This window comes from Vanderwaltozyma polyspora, genomic scaffold, assembly GCF_000150035.1.
Source record: "Vanderwaltozyma polyspora DSM 70294 KpolScaffold1055 genomic scaffold, whole genome shotgun sequence".
NCBI classification, from domain to species: domain Eukaryota; kingdom Fungi; phylum Ascomycota; class Saccharomycetes; order Saccharomycetales; family Saccharomycetaceae; genus Vanderwaltozyma; species Vanderwaltozyma polyspora.
The window spans coordinates 68,395-85,363 of record NW_001834686.1 but is presented as its reverse complement, the minus strand read 5'-3'; the positions used below and the strand labels follow the sequence as shown (position 1 = coordinate 85,363).

At 32.3% G+C, this 16,969-nt stretch overlaps 9 protein-coding genes and 1 non-coding gene across 10 annotated transcripts; 5 read left to right on the top strand and 5 right to left on the bottom strand.

The window, feature by feature from the left end:
* Positions 1-256: 256 nt before the first annotated feature.
* Positions 257-1,592, bottom strand: OXA1 (membrane insertase OXA1; the record flags this gene model as incomplete). The annotated part of the gene is made up of 2 exons (XM_001646487.1): positions 257-1,393; positions 1,554-1,592. 2 exons carry the CDS (start codon positions 1,590-1,592, stop codon positions 257-259), a joined length of 1,176 nt encoding a protein of 391 aa, XP_001646537.1.
* Positions 1,593-1,887: 295 nt separating this feature from the next.
* On the top strand, positions 1,888-2,832 carry Kpol_1055p33 (uncharacterized protein; the record flags this gene model as incomplete). Its single annotated transcript, XM_001646486.1, has 1 exon — positions 1,888-2,832. One exon carries the CDS (start codon positions 1,888-1,890, stop codon positions 2,830-2,832), a length of 945 nt encoding a protein of 314 aa, XP_001646536.1.
* Positions 2,833-3,246: 414 nt separating this feature from the next.
* SHU2 (Shu2p) lies at positions 3,247-3,993 on the top strand (the record flags this gene model as incomplete). Its single annotated transcript, XM_001646485.1, has 1 exon — positions 3,247-3,993. The coding sequence occupies one exon, from the start codon at positions 3,247-3,249 to the stop codon at positions 3,991-3,993; it is 747 nt and encodes a 248-aa protein (XP_001646535.1).
* Positions 3,994-4,648: 655 nt separating this feature from the next.
* On the top strand, positions 4,649-7,117 carry UBP3 (mRNA-binding ubiquitin-specific protease UBP3; the record flags this gene model as incomplete). The annotated part of the gene is made up of 1 exon (XM_001646484.1): positions 4,649-7,117. The coding sequence occupies one exon, from the start codon at positions 4,649-4,651 to the stop codon at positions 7,115-7,117; it is 2,469 nt and encodes an 822-aa protein (XP_001646534.1).
* Positions 7,118-7,262: 145 nt separating this feature from the next.
* On the bottom strand, positions 7,263-7,336 carry Kpol_1055trna4. The gene has a single exon. It is a non-coding gene; the product is annotated as a tRNA-Val (tRNA).
* Positions 7,337-8,331: 995 nt separating this feature from the next.
* On the bottom strand, positions 8,332-8,865 carry FUN14 (Fun14p; the record flags this gene model as incomplete). The annotated part of the gene is made up of 1 exon (XM_001646483.1): positions 8,332-8,865. One exon carries the CDS (start codon positions 8,863-8,865, stop codon positions 8,332-8,334), a length of 534 nt encoding a protein of 177 aa, XP_001646533.1.
* A 691-nt stretch (positions 8,866-9,556) lies between these two features.
* Positions 9,557-10,453, bottom strand: HIS1 (ATP phosphoribosyltransferase; the record flags this gene model as incomplete). The annotated part of the gene is made up of 1 exon (XM_001646482.1): positions 9,557-10,453. One exon carries the CDS (start codon positions 10,451-10,453, stop codon positions 9,557-9,559), a length of 897 nt encoding a protein of 298 aa, XP_001646532.1.
* A 1,157-nt stretch (positions 10,454-11,610) lies between these two features.
* Positions 11,611-11,952, top strand: MGP12 (Mgp12p; the record flags this gene model as incomplete). Its single annotated transcript, XM_001646481.1, has 1 exon — positions 11,611-11,952. One exon carries the CDS (start codon positions 11,611-11,613, stop codon positions 11,950-11,952), a length of 342 nt encoding a protein of 113 aa, XP_001646531.1.
* Positions 11,953-12,068: 116 nt separating this feature from the next.
* ZIP1 (Zip1p) lies at positions 12,069-14,558 on the bottom strand (the record flags this gene model as incomplete). The annotated part of the gene is made up of 1 exon (XM_001646480.1): positions 12,069-14,558. One exon carries the CDS (start codon positions 14,556-14,558, stop codon positions 12,069-12,071), a length of 2,490 nt encoding a protein of 829 aa, XP_001646530.1.
* A 1,213-nt stretch (positions 14,559-15,771) lies between these two features.
* DPP1 (bifunctional diacylglycerol diphosphate phosphatase/phosphatidate phosphatase) lies at positions 15,772-16,644 on the top strand (the record flags this gene model as incomplete). The annotated part of the gene is made up of 1 exon (XM_001646479.1): positions 15,772-16,644. The coding sequence occupies one exon, from the start codon at positions 15,772-15,774 to the stop codon at positions 16,642-16,644; it is 873 nt and encodes a 290-aa protein (XP_001646529.1).
* Between the last annotated feature and the right edge of the window lie 325 nt (positions 16,645-16,969).

The following is a 16,969-nucleotide window of genomic DNA, read 5'->3' as shown; positions in this document are numbered from 1 at the left end:
GCCTACATCTGTACATATTTAACTGTAATTTAATTAATATTAATGAGCATTTATTTATTTTATAGTATTAGTTCCCGTCAGGAAACTAATCTACTTCATTAGCTTAATTATTATAAGTAGTACTACTTTTATATTGTACATCTATTGTGATAACAAATATTTACATATATTAAAATAAAGAAAAGGTAGTTTATGTGAAATAAATATATACATGGTATTTTTATGAATCAAACCAATATACTAAAAGTTATCGAGTTTAATGTTTCTTGGAGTCACGACGAACAATCTTTACTTTTGAGTTCTTTTTTCTTTCCTTAGCCATTTCCTGTTGTAACTGTTCCTTATCTCTCATCGCTTGCTTTTTTTCAGCTTGATCTCTTGCATTTGCCATATTTTCTTTTAAAGATGCAATAATACCTTTCTGTTCAGTACCAGGTTTAGTAGGATGAATCACTATATCAGATATTCCCAATTTTTTTCTCACAGTTTTATTTCTTAATAAAACGGTCTGCATCACTGAGAATGTACCATTAACGGCAAAGTATAATACAACACCTGCTGAAAGATTCATGGTAGCCGGGATCGAGATTAAAGGTAATATGGTGAAGAATTTTTTCATTGCAGGAGAAAATTGTTGAGCACCAGTTTCACCACCCAATCTAGTAAATGTCATCAATACACCAGCTGTGATGAATTGTAAACCAAGATATGGATCTGCCTGAGTTAAATCAGTAAACCAAGAAAGACCTTGTGTGGTAAAGCCATCCACGGGATAGTTAGCCATTGCACGGATACCACTAAAGAAACCCAAAGCCACAGGCAATTGCAACATTGGAGCTGCAAGCCATCTTGTTTGAATTCCATTATCAGCTAATAACTTTTTTCTTTTTAAAGCAATGGTTTGGCTTTCTAAAAGGGTACCTGCTGACATTAGATCTTTAGTCACTATATCTAACTCCGGCTTAATACGAGAGTTACGAGCAATAGTATCAGAAGATTTAACATATAATGGGAACATAGCAAGCCTGACCAACAATGTAGCTGCACAAATAGTACCCCACCAAGGTAGACCTGTATATACATGAATATACTCTAGGAAATGTTGAATAAGATCAGGTGGCCAAGTCCATGATTGAGCTAAGCCAATGCTATTCATATAACCAATTTGATCAGAAGTCATATTGACAGCTTGTGAAACTTGTTCAGAGATAGCACCGGCATTTGAAGCTATCTCATCAAATGAAGGCAACTGAGTTTGGATTTCATTAGCAGCATCAACTCCAGAACTTGGACTAGTAGTAGATTTAAAACGAATACCATTGAATTGATTATTAAAGCTTAACCTTGGAACTACTACAGAACCGACAACCAGAGAGCTAGAAGATGTCAAAGACTATATATAACAATTGCAATTAAAATGTTAGTAAGATGAAACTAGTCAATTGTAAATAACTTTTCATCCAATATCTCAGATTGAGATTTGGAATCACCAAAACAAAAAAAATAAACAAAAAAATAACTATAAAAGCATTATTAAAGATTTATTAACATACCAATCTTCCAACTGACCTGATAACTGAAGACCTAAGCATCGTTAACCAAATTGTTCCAGTACTAGATCAACTTAAACAGCTTCATTTGAACTTATTCTTAATAGTCTCAAGTCTCTTTATAATTTTTCACCTTTCTTATATTAAAAAGGAAACGATATCAAAAATTGATATTGGGAAATATTCAAAGTGTTTAAGAACAGAGCAATATTAAAGCAAAGGACTAGAATAACGATACGTTATTTGGATTCGATCTGGTTTTGAATGGGGGATCATTGAGTTAAGTTGTTAAGGTTTCAGTATTTTTTCCCCCTCTTCTGTTATTGTTATTTGAACTATGGGGAGACGTCAGTTAGCAAAAGTGATTCCACCTGAACTTGTAGGACAATTTAAGAAAAGAATCTACAATCGCTGTTTGAATCTTAAGCTTTCAGGTGTTCTTAAGAATATCCGTCATATCCCAGTGAAGAAGGCTGATTATTCGTTTTTGCAACTTTACTTAAATAAGAGTTGTCAATGGGGCGATATGCAGTCGATTCTACATATTTGGTCAAAATATGTACTGAGACATAAAGTTTTAATTATTCCTCCAGAAGCATTGTGTGATATTAGTAATTTAGCAAAGGTTCAGGGTCATGATGAAATTCCAAGTCAAGTCTATAAATATTATCAGGATTATTATGAAATCGGCCATCTTCAAAATAGCATTATGAAATACAAATATGAGTTAACAAAAATAAATATCGAAATTAATGCAAAGGATCCCCATTTAACGTTCGTGAAGAAATGGAATACGTTTCTCGAAGTAATGGATAAGGGTTTACCTCCAGACACTCTTTTTGATGTACGAGATTACCCTTTTTTAACGATGAGTGTATATCAAACTCCAGAGGACACAATACAAGAATTATTAATTGTTGATAATGAAACGCCTATAGCAAATCCAACAACATTAACACTTCTATTGAATATGGTTTTACTGCAAAGAAATTCATTCAGCTTGGATTTTAAAATACGAATATTTGAAAAATTATTAGAGAGTTATCCCAACTTAGACTATAAAGATTCTATTGCCATTCTAATGAATAAAACTAAATCAGAACCTTATTGGATGAACAGATTATTGACCATGATCATAGAGAAGGATATGAAATCTGAGATTACAACGAGAGCATTAAGAAATATACCAAAGTTTGATCAATCTAATCCAAGTATGGATTCAGTAAGAACGATGTACTTATTAAAAAAATTGAAGATAGAATACAGATTCATTCCAAAATAAAACTAGTTTTCCTAAAGAGTCCAAATTTTAGAGCTCTAACTGCATATTTTTATTTTTAATTTTATTTTTCATTAACATTATCAATCAGCATAGTCTCTCTCACTTTCACTTTTATTATTTGGCTTAGTTCTATATAATATAGGTGTGTATATAGATGTGTATGTTTCAATATTCATTATGTAAATAGGTTGTAAATCATGTAATATATAGTTTCAAGAAGCATTGAACGCATTGCAAACAATGTAATATTCTTGACACTTTTAAATCATTGATCAAATTCGCGTTAGTTGATTATTTTTGAAGTCATCATTGTTCTTCTATTTAAACAACAACTACTTTGAACGTGTTTGGTACAGAAAGGAACATCATTGTCAAAGGATGGTCAAGAACTCAAAATAAGTTGAACTCGAAACCATGGATACCAACAAAAGTGTGATATATTCTCAATTTTTTTCCAAATTGATCAATGATAATAACGAGATGGATGATACGATGACTTCGTTCCTATATTATTTATTCCCTAGAGAATTGTTTATCAGAGCATTGTCGTTGCTAGATTCTGGGGATATGTTCATCTATGTGTTAGAGAATGGCAATATATCAAGCAGTTCTATGAATTTGGTTCCAACCGTGTGTGATTCAGATGAAAGCAGAAGTCCATCATCATCAGGAAACTCCAACAACGAGGCAAGTAATGAAAGCAATACGATCGATTCTAATTCAATAGTAGAAGAATTATATGATATCGATACTGAGTTACAAAATAGACTAATAGTCAAGACACATGAGAAGGATTCACCGCCGATATACGTCGATCTAAAGACATGGTTCTGTTCATGTGATGAATTCAATTCATACTTTAATTTAGAACTACAAAAAAATCAATCGATTCCAATCCAAGATACATTGATTAGGAATATTGACGATATTCAAGAGTTCTCAGAAGATAAATTCGCTCAAATAGATGCCCATAGTCTCTCGAAACAAAAATATGTTTGCCATGAGAAGTTAATGTGTCCACATCTATTAGCATATTCAATACTTTTAGCTTCATCAACAAAGACTCTTAGATACTTCACTTTGGTCAATCAAACTGTGCTGCTAATTCGAATCAGCAACATGGATGAGTGGTTAAAACTACATATCAACATCGTCTCTTGATCAATTGGCCCCAAATTGACTAATTTTAATCTAGTCGAGATGAACCGAATTGAATTGAGTACAGTAAGGTATTGATCATCCAATCCAGCCTTCTTTAATATGACGATGGAGATGAAGATAGCATGCAGTGATGATAAGTGTATGTCTCTCTCTCTTGAGGTTAGACCTTGATCCAGAAATCACGTGACCAATATCCTATATCTCATCTTTCTCCGGAACCATCAACAAAATAATTGGAAAGTATTTATTCATCTAACCAACTCACAAGCAGTTAGTTTTAATTTAAGAAAAGGATGTTTTATTGAACGTTGAATGATCTCTGGTTAGATTAGGAATATAGTACTTGTCAAGTGGTCAGTGTAGGTTACTCTGTTTTGTTGATTTGTAATCAGGTCAAGAGTTTTTATCAGATAACAGGTCTAGTCTGAAAAAATTTTTATTTGAAATTGACAGATATATTACTATAATTCTGTTTTTTATCCTATTGTTATTTTATTTTAAAAGAAAGTAATAACAATCCGAAGATCACAAGATATATTATTAGCATTTCTTTAATTTGCATTTTTTTGTTCCTTTTATTGTTTAAGATTTTTCACTGTTTTTCCTGGTCATTATTTGATTGATTCTTTTTAATCATTTTCTGCTACTTGTAACGATGTCTTCTTCAAATTCCCACGAAAATACCGAAGAGTCTTACTCAATGTATCCAAAAACTTCTTCTCCACCACCTCCTCCTCATCAAGGTGGTGGCATGCATTTCCCTACTTACCAAGCGGCTATGCCAATATATGCTTACCCACAAACACCATACTTATATGGTCAAATACCAGCTTATCCATTTAATATGATGGGTCAGAATCAAATGATGTATCAACATGGTTCCATGCCTCAAGGTGGTGAATCTAAAAAGAAATGGTCAAATTCAGGTAGCGGAATTTCTGGTTCAAAAGTTAATCATTATCAAAATCACCAACACAGCGCTAGTTATCATCCCCAATCATCTTCAACCAACTCTTCAAATTCAAGCACTGGTTCTACTTTTTCACAGCCAAAGACACAAGCCACCACAAATAACGTGGCTAGTACCAAATATAAATTTTACATCCCAAGTGCAAATGATGAAAAAACAAACAATGTCTCTATTGAATTCCCATTATTTTTTAACACTTCGGAAGAAGAATTTTCTAAGGCTAAAGAAGCTAGATATAGATTAAGAGTTGAATCCCTAGACAATACTTTTGAAAAGAAAGAAACTGTGACTGAATTTAGTCCAGTTGAGGAAAAGGAAGAAGTTCCAGAGACCAATACCGCCGAAATTAGTGATACGCTAAACCAAAAGCCTGTAGGAAAACCAGAAGCTCCTAATAAAGCTCCTTCTGAACCAAAACATGTAACCACTGTAAAGACATCCGAACCTGTATCAGAAGAAAATGAAAAGAAAGTCATCGAAGACAAACATGTTTCTACCATACAGAGTGCTGCTGTTTTGCCTTCCTCTACAGAAACCCAGAAGCCTGCACCTAAATCATGGTCCGCAATTGCATCGAGCGCCATCTCAAAACCAAAATCCATGAACCATTCTCCAACATCAAGCACAAATAATTTAAGTGGTCAAGGTTCATCACAAGCTCCTCAGAGAAAAGATAAAAAATATATTCCATCAACTACATTAGGTGCCGAGCCATTAGGTTCTATAACATTGAGAATGTGTTTCGATCCCGACTACCTTAATTATACCCAAAATAATAATGAGTCTATATTACCAATTGGTTCAATCATTCCAAGAGGTATTGTTAACAGAGCCAATATTTGTTTCATGAGTTCAGTTTTGCAAGTTTTATTATATTGTAGACCATTCATTAGTGTTTTGAATATTGCAAGCACGAGGAATTCTTATTCAAAAGTTAATTCAAACTCAAGCAAGCTATTAGATGCTTGTGTCACTATATACAAACAGTTTGATAAACAAACTTACCAAAAGGAAAAAGAGAATGATAAGAACAAAGACAAGAAATCCAATGGTAAAGCCGTCGAAGAGAAACCAATGAATAACTTTGCACCTGCATCTGATGCTATAAACCCTGATGACTTTTATAAAATCTTATCAACATTACCTAAATTCAAAGACTTACAATGGGGTCACCAAGAGGATGCAGAAGAATTCTTAACTCACTTGTTAGATCAATTACATGAAGAGTTTATCTGTTCAATCAATTCCCTTACTGACAATGAGATATTGAATATCGTACAAAGTATTTCTGATGAGGAATTAAAAGTCTTTTTTGTTAGAAACTTACCTCAATACAAGAAAGCTGATTTCATGAAGAATGCCTCATATCAATTAAAATCATTAATTTCAAAATATGGCCCAATGAGTGATGACGATGATGAAACAAATGGGTGGCATGAGGTTAGCAGCACTAGCAAAAAAGGTAAGAAAACTAAAACTGCTGCAAAAAGAACCGTTGAAATCGAACAATCTCCTATTTCCAACTTATTTGGTGGTCAATTCCGTTCTGTACTAGATATTCCAAATAATAAGGAATCGCAATCTATCACACTAGACCCTTTTCAAACCATCCAATTGGATATCTCTGATTCTTCTATTGATGATTTAGAAACTGCTTTCAAGAAGTTTAGTGAATATGAATTATTGCCATTTAAATCATCTTCTGGAAGTGATGTGGAGGCTAAAAAGCAAACTTTTATCGATAAGCTTCCCCAGGTTCTTTTAGTTCAATTAAAGAGATTTTCATTCATTAACAACACCGATAAAGACAACAATATGACAAACTATAATGCTTATAATGGTCGCATTGAAAAAATTCGTAAGAAGATTAAGTATGATCACGAATTGACTATACCATTAGAATCGTTATCTCCTGCATCTATCGATACTAAAAATAGAGCATACGAATTGACAGGTGTAATTTATCATCATGGATTAAGTTCTGATGGTGGACACTACACAGCTGATGTGTATCATAAAGAATTGGACAAGTGGTATAGAATCGATGATGTAAATATTATAGAATTAGAAAAGGATGATGTTTTGAAAGGTGGCGAAGATGGCAATGACACAAGAACCGCTTATATCTTAATTTACAGAAAAAAGAATAATTAAATATCATAGATTAGTCATTTATAAATAAATATTCATAGATAATACAATTCCATGATTATTGAAAGTGTAGAATTATTACTTCATTCATCATGAAGTACAGCAATTCTTCTATAAGATTGAACAAACTAACAAAAAAAAATTAATTTGATTTCGCCCAGGATCGAACTGGGGACGTTCTGCGTGTTAAGCAGATGCCATAACCAACTAGACCACGAAACCATATTAACTTGTTACCTTTTGTTTAGAAAAGGAATGACCAGTCCTAGTAACCTAAAATAATAAAAAACAACAAAATATTCAGTTGTATTAACTCAAAATTCTCTAATAATGGCACAGAATTATATGGACACATATAGGGCATATGCCCAATATTTATTACTATTGATTGAGGTGGCATGAAAGGGTTTTAAAATATTTGGGATATAAATGAAGAACAAACTCTCACGTTTGACAAATGAGATTACTTGTTTTATACCATGTTATCGTTTAAGGAAGATGAGGAAACTATTAAACCCTTATATGAGTATGTGTAGAGTCGGAATTACCTCATGATATGTTCGGCATTTGTGATTATGGCGGCTCGCCAAGTGCTAATGCTCCAGATGACACGAAAAGTTCTCTCGAAACGCTTGGCAGATACATAGAAACCATATATTCACAGTTCTGATTTAGAATAATTGTGTAGTATATTTATAATATGCTATTGTCCTAGAATGTCAAGGGGAAAAGTTCTGAAATAGCGATGTTATATAATTAATACAAGAAATACTAAAGAATTCTCAAGAAAAAAGGTTGAACTTGAAGTAACATTCTCGTATATTAATATTATACCTATTTATTAAAAGAAATAACATGCATTATCGAAACAAAAAATGAACTTGCAGTTAAACTCTAGCCAATTTTTATGCATTCAGGATTTGATCCCAAAAAATGGATAATTTAAATTTTGTCCTCAGTATTAATATGACTCTGAAGTAGATATATCCATCTGAAAGCAATTTCAGGAATATAAAGTATATATTCTGGCACAACCCCGTTGTTTTGGCCAAACAATTATCAACTGTTGGTTATAGATCAATAAATAAGTTCCACTGAACTGAATTTATCTTCAAAGAAAAGAGAAAAATTATGAATGAAAGTGCAATATATTTCTGAATTATCATCAATCAAAGAGAAAGATGTAAATTATCAACTATATATATCATTCAATAAAATCATATATTTAACGATGAAATAAAGAACGTTAATAAAAATGGTACTTTAAAGAATGGTTTATCTAAACTAATGTTAGAGCCCGCAACATGTTTCAGATATCTTGAAGTACGTCCATATAAATAACTTTTATCTATAATACCTTTATTGCTCAACCATTCAATTGCTAGTAACGAGAATACTGTAACATATGCTAATACAGTTGATATTTTACCTATGATAACACCAGAAACCAAACCTAAAACTGACCCTACACACATTTCCCTATATTTTGCTCTTCTATTATCTAAATTAATTGATTCGAAACGAGTACTACTATCCAGGACTGCAATGTCATTATATATAGGTTGACTATTATAGAAGTGAGGAAATGAAGTAGTGTGATGTAAACCAATAATACCAGTCGAAACTGTAAGTAAGGAGATTACTGTCTTATTCTTGGCTAAAGTTGGAAGATTAAATTTACCAAATAGATTCCGAGTCTTAGGAACTATTGGTCTAATCCACATCGATCCACTTGTAACAAACCTTAACATCTTCTCCTTTTATAACGAATCAAATTCAACTGAACTGAATAACCAACCAGTATTAGTGTTCTAATCATATTTACAGATACAAGAAAAGATAGTCTTATAGACAATTAAGCAAAAAGGAACTAAACGATTTAATCTTCTAACCTTTTAAATAATATCAATTCGTATCGTTGTGTAAGCATATACGATTCCAACATATGCTCTCCTCCCCCCTCCTTTCCACTTCAGAATACAATACTTGTTGAATTAAAGGTGATTGTTGTCAAGAGAAACAAATAAATTTTAAAGTTTCAAGAGAACAAAACAAAAAAACCATCCCGGAAATATCCATTTCATCGCAACCATTCCTATGATTACTTCACCTTATTAGTTCAAGATCAGTACCAAGTTATGTAACTTTAACTCTCCCCTATAGATCATAAGTTCATAATATATGATACATTCTCGAACCGATGAATAGGGAAAGATATAATCTAATCTTTCAATTAGATTCTACTCTAGATAATTTGATATGTATCCATTTCAATGGTTCTCATTGCTGATTTTATACACAATAGTAGTCTTGAATCTATCTACCTTCTTTATATAAATATATATGACTATTGATGGATTTTTCGAAAACAGTAAACCAAAAATATAATGGAATTACATTTTGTATTTCTTTTTTTTATTTTTATTTTGATATTAAGTGATTTTAGATACGACAATTTTGTATTTCAAACACCATTATGTCTGTAGCACCTTTTAATTTTAACTCATCTAGGATGACACCTTTACGTTTACGCTCGATCATTACTGATACAGAATTCCATTGACCATCTGAGCCTATTTTGGAAATTGTTGGGGCTTTTCTCCCTGGGGTTATCTTGAACAATTCTTCTAGCTGTGATTCCTTAGCGTTGTAAGTACAATAAACGTATTCCTGAGCTGTCATGACACCTTCGATTCTTGATTTAATAGTTTCTATCAATTGTGTATCACTTTTAGGATTCTTAGATTCTATTAATGTGGCGCTAGTTTCTAGCACTGTTGCAATGTCTGTCAAACCAGCTGCTCTCATGGTTTCACCGCTTTCTACTAAATCAACGATCGCATCAGCAACACCTAATGCGCATGATGCCTCCACTGAACCACTGACATACTTAACTTTTGTCTTCATGTTTTCAATCGTTGTATTTTCCAATTTTGCAAAATATTCTTTTGTTAAGTTGGTAAAACTAGATACAATTGTCTTACCAATTAATTGTTCTGGGCTCGTATACTTACCATTTTGTGGAACTTGGACTTGTAATTTACAATTACCAAATTTCAAATCAATTGCCAAATTAACGTCAACTTGAGATTCACGAACCTGATCAACACCGGTTATACCTAGATCACATTTACCTTCACCAACGAACGTTGGGATATCTGCTGCTGGTAGAAAAATCAAGGCAACTGGTAAACTTGTAGATAATGCTATGTCTAATCTTTGTGATCTGTGGAATTTAATATCAGAACCATTTAGTATGGAGACTGCTTTTTCATATAAACGTCCCTTTTTTGGAATTGCGAATAGCAATCTATCGTTCAAATGATTAACTAAATCCATTGTACCCTTTAATGTTGAAAATGTTTTTGAATTTTTCCTGAGCTTGCCTCAATGACTATTAAGTTTCTATATTTGTCTAATGTAAAAACAATTTATTAGACCTTGCTTGAGTTGAATTGATCTGGAACAAATTCAATTGGATAAAATTAAACTTAAATACCTCGAGTATTCAGAAAGTCGATCTTAATCTAATTAAATTATCTATCTGCCTTCCTTTTTATACAGTCCTATTTTTCTGGAGCTAGCTTTACAGTTTTATTGAACAATTAGTCACAGCGTCCCCAGTGACTCAGATATCACTATTCGAACTAATCCAATATTAGAATTGTAATTTACCAACGTGCGGAACCAGAGGTTCGAGTCAAACTTCTTCAGCTGCAGCCTGGTAATAATATATTTGTCATAGTATGGAAGGCTTAAGTCGAATTCTTCGTAGTTCCAAATGATTTGGAGGGAAGGGAGGTTGATACTTGGATATCTGTATCACGTGATCAACATTAGAGGATTTAATGAGGATAACTCATGAGATAAACTTAAAGTGCGCATTCAATTATGAAGTGGGATGGGCACACTATCACGTATGAGGATTGGAGTTCCTCGAGGAACATTATTTAATGTGGCTGAGAGATGAGATGTGTTGAATGCATATATCAATTTCCTATATGAGTAATTGAGTGAAAATTACTCGTGTGTCACTGAAGAAGCATATCGTTCTCTCGTAAGCAATTGGAATCCTAAAATTAGAAGTAGGAGGGTCTATCAACTAATAAATTGATTTTAACTGGTTGGGAATTTTAGTTTATTGATTAATAATTTTGTTCAATATAACAACAACAATTTAACCAACTAAGTAACATATATAGCTTATATAGCCTGTTACTTAAAGTTACCCTACAGTGAAGCTTGATCTATTATAACCGGACTCCAAAAATTAAAGTTAAACTTCTCAATAGTAACTTCCCGAATCTAAGTATCGATACATTTGGGTAAATTGACACTCTGGAAGCTGCATCTTGGTAGACCTGAAGTAATTACCTAAAGAAGTGGATAAAATCATAAGGATTAGACTAAAAAGATGAAGGTTGAGATGATAGGACACCTTTTAATTAGAATGGTTAACATGGGTGGAAAAAAGATTAATTGAGTATAGATTTATAATGTTGAGCCGCAGTTTTAACAGGTCATTCCACTTAAGCTCAAGGGTATTAAATTACTCAAATGTTAAATTGACATTATTCTCGAAGAAGGATTGTGGACTATGTGTGACGGCGAAGGTTGTTCTGGACAAAGTAGTAAAAGATGGAGAATTTGATGGAAAGATAAAATATACTCAGGTAGATATCGAAGATCCTAAAAATAAGGAATGGTGGGATAAATACTGTTTCGATATTCCCGTTTTGCATATTGAAGATGCCAGTAATAAAGATAAGCCATTAGAAAAAATATTCCATAGAATGAAGAAAGAAAATGTCGTAGAAAAGATTAAAGGTTTTAAATAGAATTATCAGCCATATATTCATTTATTTGTTCTTGTATATAGATATTCGTAATATAGAAACGTTTTGACATCAAATATTGACGATTGTTCCCATAGTAGTAAAAGTGTATCTTATTTTCATATCTTTTTTTTCCTTTTCTTGTTATTGGATTTCATTCCAACATCATCATCAGGGATTAGAAGTTTCTTTCTTGAATGCTTAATTGTGGCTTTTTTCAATTGACTACAGTTTCTAGAATTTCTTACTTGTTTAATGGCAACTGGAGATGGCATAGTCATCTCTAGATCATCATTCATTGAGGATGATAGATCAAATTCATCATTTCCCTCCTCATCTTTCTTGTTTAATTTTGACTGTTGACGTTGCGGGAATGAAGTGTATTGACTTGATATTATCTTTTGACTTTTAGTGTCAGAAAGACTCTCTGCGTCTTTTATATTTAATGAGACATATGGGTTTTTGAAATTTTCTGATATTTCTGGATGTTTCTCACCATTAGTCTTTAAATCGTTATTAATTGTATTAATTTTTTCCTTCTTTAGATTTTCTTTCTTTAGATGATCTATCGTTTTTTTCAGTTGTTCAATGCTATCTTGTAATTCGAGTTTTTCAGAAACTATCTCTTGTTTATCTGACTCTAATAAAATAATTTTTTGTTTGTACCTTTTTACTTCATTATAAGTTTCTTCATAACCATTTCTTTCTTCTTCAAATTTTGTTTTCAGTCTCCTATTTTCTTCTTCTAGTTCAAGTTCATGAGCTTTTAACTGAACAACTTCTACATTCAACTTATTTAATTGGTCATTGATTTTTTGATATCTGTCTTTCTTTTTCGTGTTTTCTTCTTGAATAGTTGTTGAAGCTTCTTCTAGTTGTGCTATTCTCTTTTTTAACATTTCGTTTTCTGAGTTTAGAGTATTTGATATAGCAGTATGGGCGGCTATTTTATTTTCATAATTAGAAAGATTGACTTTCTCTTCATCCTTTAAACGATCTATATTAATCTCTGCCTCCTTTAATTCATTACCTAAATTTTTGATAGATGTTGTCATTGTATCATTACTAATAATATATTTTTCTAGTTGTGCAGTTTGCTCGATTAATTTTTTAGAAGCCTCTTCAAATTCGGCTTCCTTCGTTCCTAATAGCGACAAGGTTTGGGTTTTTTGTAATTTCAGATCTGAAATCTCTTGTGACAGACTATTTATTTTAGAATCATATTCCTTACAATCGAAAACTTGATTTTTAAATTGACTTAGTTCCACACTGAGATTGTCGACTTTCTCGATTGATAAATTTTCATGAGATATCATCTTATCTTTCAAAGATTCGATTGATTCTGAAACTTCTGTAACAGATGAAGTTAATGTTACTTTTAAATTTTCACTATTTGCTTTATAGACGGATTGTATATTTTCTAGTGCTTTCATTTCTGTTGCTTCAAATTGTTTGAAGTGCTGTTCATACTGTGACATCTGTGATTCATATAATATTACAGTTTCGAGTTTATTGACATCTATCTTTTCTAATATTTTTTCGTTTGAGGAATCCAGTTTATCATTTATTCTCTTTGAAAGTTCAGTTTCTAAGTAACCGACCATGTTATTATACAATTCATTCATTTTTTTGGCAGTTTCATCTAGCTGCTTAGAAGAATGATCTCTTAATCTTGAAAATTCCATAAGTAAGGAACTATTTTTAATTTTCTCTTCACTTAGCTGACCAGAACAATTATCTAATTCTTTTTTCAAATATTCAATTTCTTTAACTTTTCTTGCTATTTCATTTTCTACTTCAGCTTTCGAATTCTTCATTTTGATTAAAGAAACCTTTAAATTATCTACATCATTCTTGCAATTAGTCAATTTCTCTGTCACAGCCTTATTACTACGTTTCAAATCTTGGAATTTTGTATCATTTATTTTTTTTTGCTCTAACAACCATTTTGATTTTTCTTCTAATAGTGTCAGAGATTTTTTATAATCAGTAAACTTTTCAAGAATCTTTTTGCTCTCATTATCATAGGATTTAACATGCAATTTTAATTTTGAGTTTTCTTGTTGTTGTTTTGATAGCTCTTGTTTCAAACTAGAACAAATTTTTTGGGTATTGGTGAATGCTTCTAATAAAACATCATTCGATGATGCTTCGGTGGACTCAAATCTATCATTTGTAGCTTTATCGTTATCCAATTGTTTTGCTAGAAACTCACTGCTTCTACTCGAAATATTTTTTTTAATTGGAGACACATTTCTCACCTCTGTGATCTCTAGCTCATCTTCAAAGTCTTCCTTCATTCTATGGGCAGATTTAGGAGTACTTGACTGCAAACTCGCTCTACCTAGAACTTTCTTATCTGATAATTCATCTAGATTATTATTTTTGGAAATCACGGTTGAACCCTCTGTACTCTCACCTTCATGGGGATGGCCAGTGCTCATAAACAAATTTTCAATGATTGAACTATTTTCTTCTCCTTCCTCTCCTTCTTCTCCATTTATTGAAGTGTCACCACCGCTATGCTCTGGCTCACGTACTCTTAATTTCGAAAATATATTGGTCCTCGGTTTAAAAGCCATTGAGGAATCCCTAAAGAAGTTTGACATTTCTTGATTAATATGATGATATTGTCGATTCTCTAACTTCCTTTGTTTTAAAACTCAAAGTAAATAAAAAAACAATAGCCGCCGAACGGTCAAATAAAGGCTCTTTTCTATTGATTCTTTATACCTTGGTTAAATTATAGAGTTAATGGCAGAAGCTTCTTTTCACTAACCCTTGAACCAAACAACAGCAAGCAAACAGGTCCAAGAATTGACCTCTTCTCTTGTTTATATCAGGTTTGAAACACTTTTCCTAAACTATTACCGTCTTTCTTTTTAATTAAAGTGGCAAGTAAATGAGAGAGTAATTCGTTCTGGACCTAACCGCGCTTATATAAATACAAATAAATAAATAAATATATCAATAATGAACGAGAACTAATATAAATAAAACAAATAATAATATATAAAGATTGGTAATCAAGGTCTCTAGTCTGCTCTAGATAAATATACTTAATTTGTTTGGAATCAGGGTCAAGGAAGAGAGTGTTCTTTAAGTGATCTTGAGATGACTCAAATTAACGTTACATCTGGTTAAGTTTATAAGACAAGGAAGGAACAATTGAAAAAAGGAATACAACATTACCTCCAATCTTCATTTCTGATGGTTATATTTGTGGAATTATGGTTTTAGTTGAGCTCTTGGTGAGTTAGATAATGCAATTGTAACTGTACACAGGAGATATATGGCGGGATTCAACAAACTTTGGTGTCTAAACGTTTAATAATCTTCTGAGATGCCAGTTAATGTTATTATTTGGTTTAAATGTCTTTTAGAATTTCATTATAATAAGACTTGTAAACACTTCGTCGAATAGACAATGACTGATCTACTTTTGATCTTATCTTATGGAATGGTTTGCTTTTTGCTGTCTGGTAACGGCGTGTATGTTCTATTGTTGCAACAGGGGTAAGGAAGGTTCAATTAGGTATGTTGAAAAAAAAAGAAAACTAAAGTAATCAAATCTAGACACATTAAAGATGTATTTAAGAGATGATCTAGAAACTTGCGAGTTCAAGTTTATGGAATAACTTGATTTTAGCAAGCTGTGATAATTACATTTGCTCCCAAACTAGGGTTTTTTGTGTGTGTTATTTATTTTGTTTCTCTTGTGCTTCACTCATCATAAGTGCAAGATAAATCAGATTGAGAGAATTTTAGAATTGTGATACCATCAGAGCTAAGTAGATTGCATAACTAAAATACTCTAGAGACATGGCTATCGATAGGACGATATTTCTAAACGGTCTTTCCAATCTCACTGGAGGTACTCATAGCAGGTGGAAAGTTGGGGATGTGATATTTCTAGTTTTCTTAATAATACTAAACATTCCTGTATACTTTGCCAAACCTTTTGAAAGGCAATTCATAATCAATGATCCAACAATTGCACATCCGTATGCAGAGGTACAAACAGTAGGCGATGGGATGCTATTCGTTTACAGTTTACTATTACCTACAGTAGTGATTATTTCCGTATGGATATTATTCACTGATCGTAGACATAGATGGTATTTGTTATATATATCATTGCTAGGGCTGTACGTTACATTTTTTTCAAACCTACTATTCACTACTTTTATTAAGAACTGGATTGGAAGATTGAGACCCGATTTCCTAGATCGTTGTCAACCTATGGACAACTTACCACTCAACACTTTACTAAACCCTTCTGAAGTATGCACTACAAAAAATACAGAGAGATTACTTGAAGGTTTTAGAACTACACCTTCAGGCCACTCTAGTGAAAGTTTTGCAGGGTTAGGGTTTTTGTACTATTGGCTAAGTGGACAATTCTTATCAGAGTACGTTCAAGCTAGTTTATGGGCAAAATTCGTTTCAGTATTGCCACTTGTAGGAGCATCTGTCATCGCACTATCGAGGACGCAAGATTACAGACATCATTTTGTAGATGTTCTAATTGGTTCTCTAGTTGGGTTTATATTTGCTACATATATCTACAAGAAATATTTCCCATCAATTGATTCTGAATATCCATTTAAACCATTACAAGATGATTCTGATGTATTTTTATCTCATGAATTGCACCACCAAAGACTCCCTCAATCTGATGACACAGCCTTATAGTAACCTCTAGAGCTTCATCTTAAACGTAAAGAAATAAAATACATCTATAACATTCATTTTATTATATTATATTATATTATATTATATATATCCATATTTAACAATTTATTATGTGTCCAACGCTGAATCTCCATCATTTCCCATGACTAGTCCCAATACCACGAGTAAATAAATTTTCTCATCCATTACAAAAATAAACCCAATATAGATGTTCAATTGACAGATAATACCCCTCCTAATGTCAAACAGATGTGTCCAACTTGATGGTATTAACCTTTAGATGGCACTGTTTGCTATCTTGAAATCTCATTGCAAGTTACCCGGC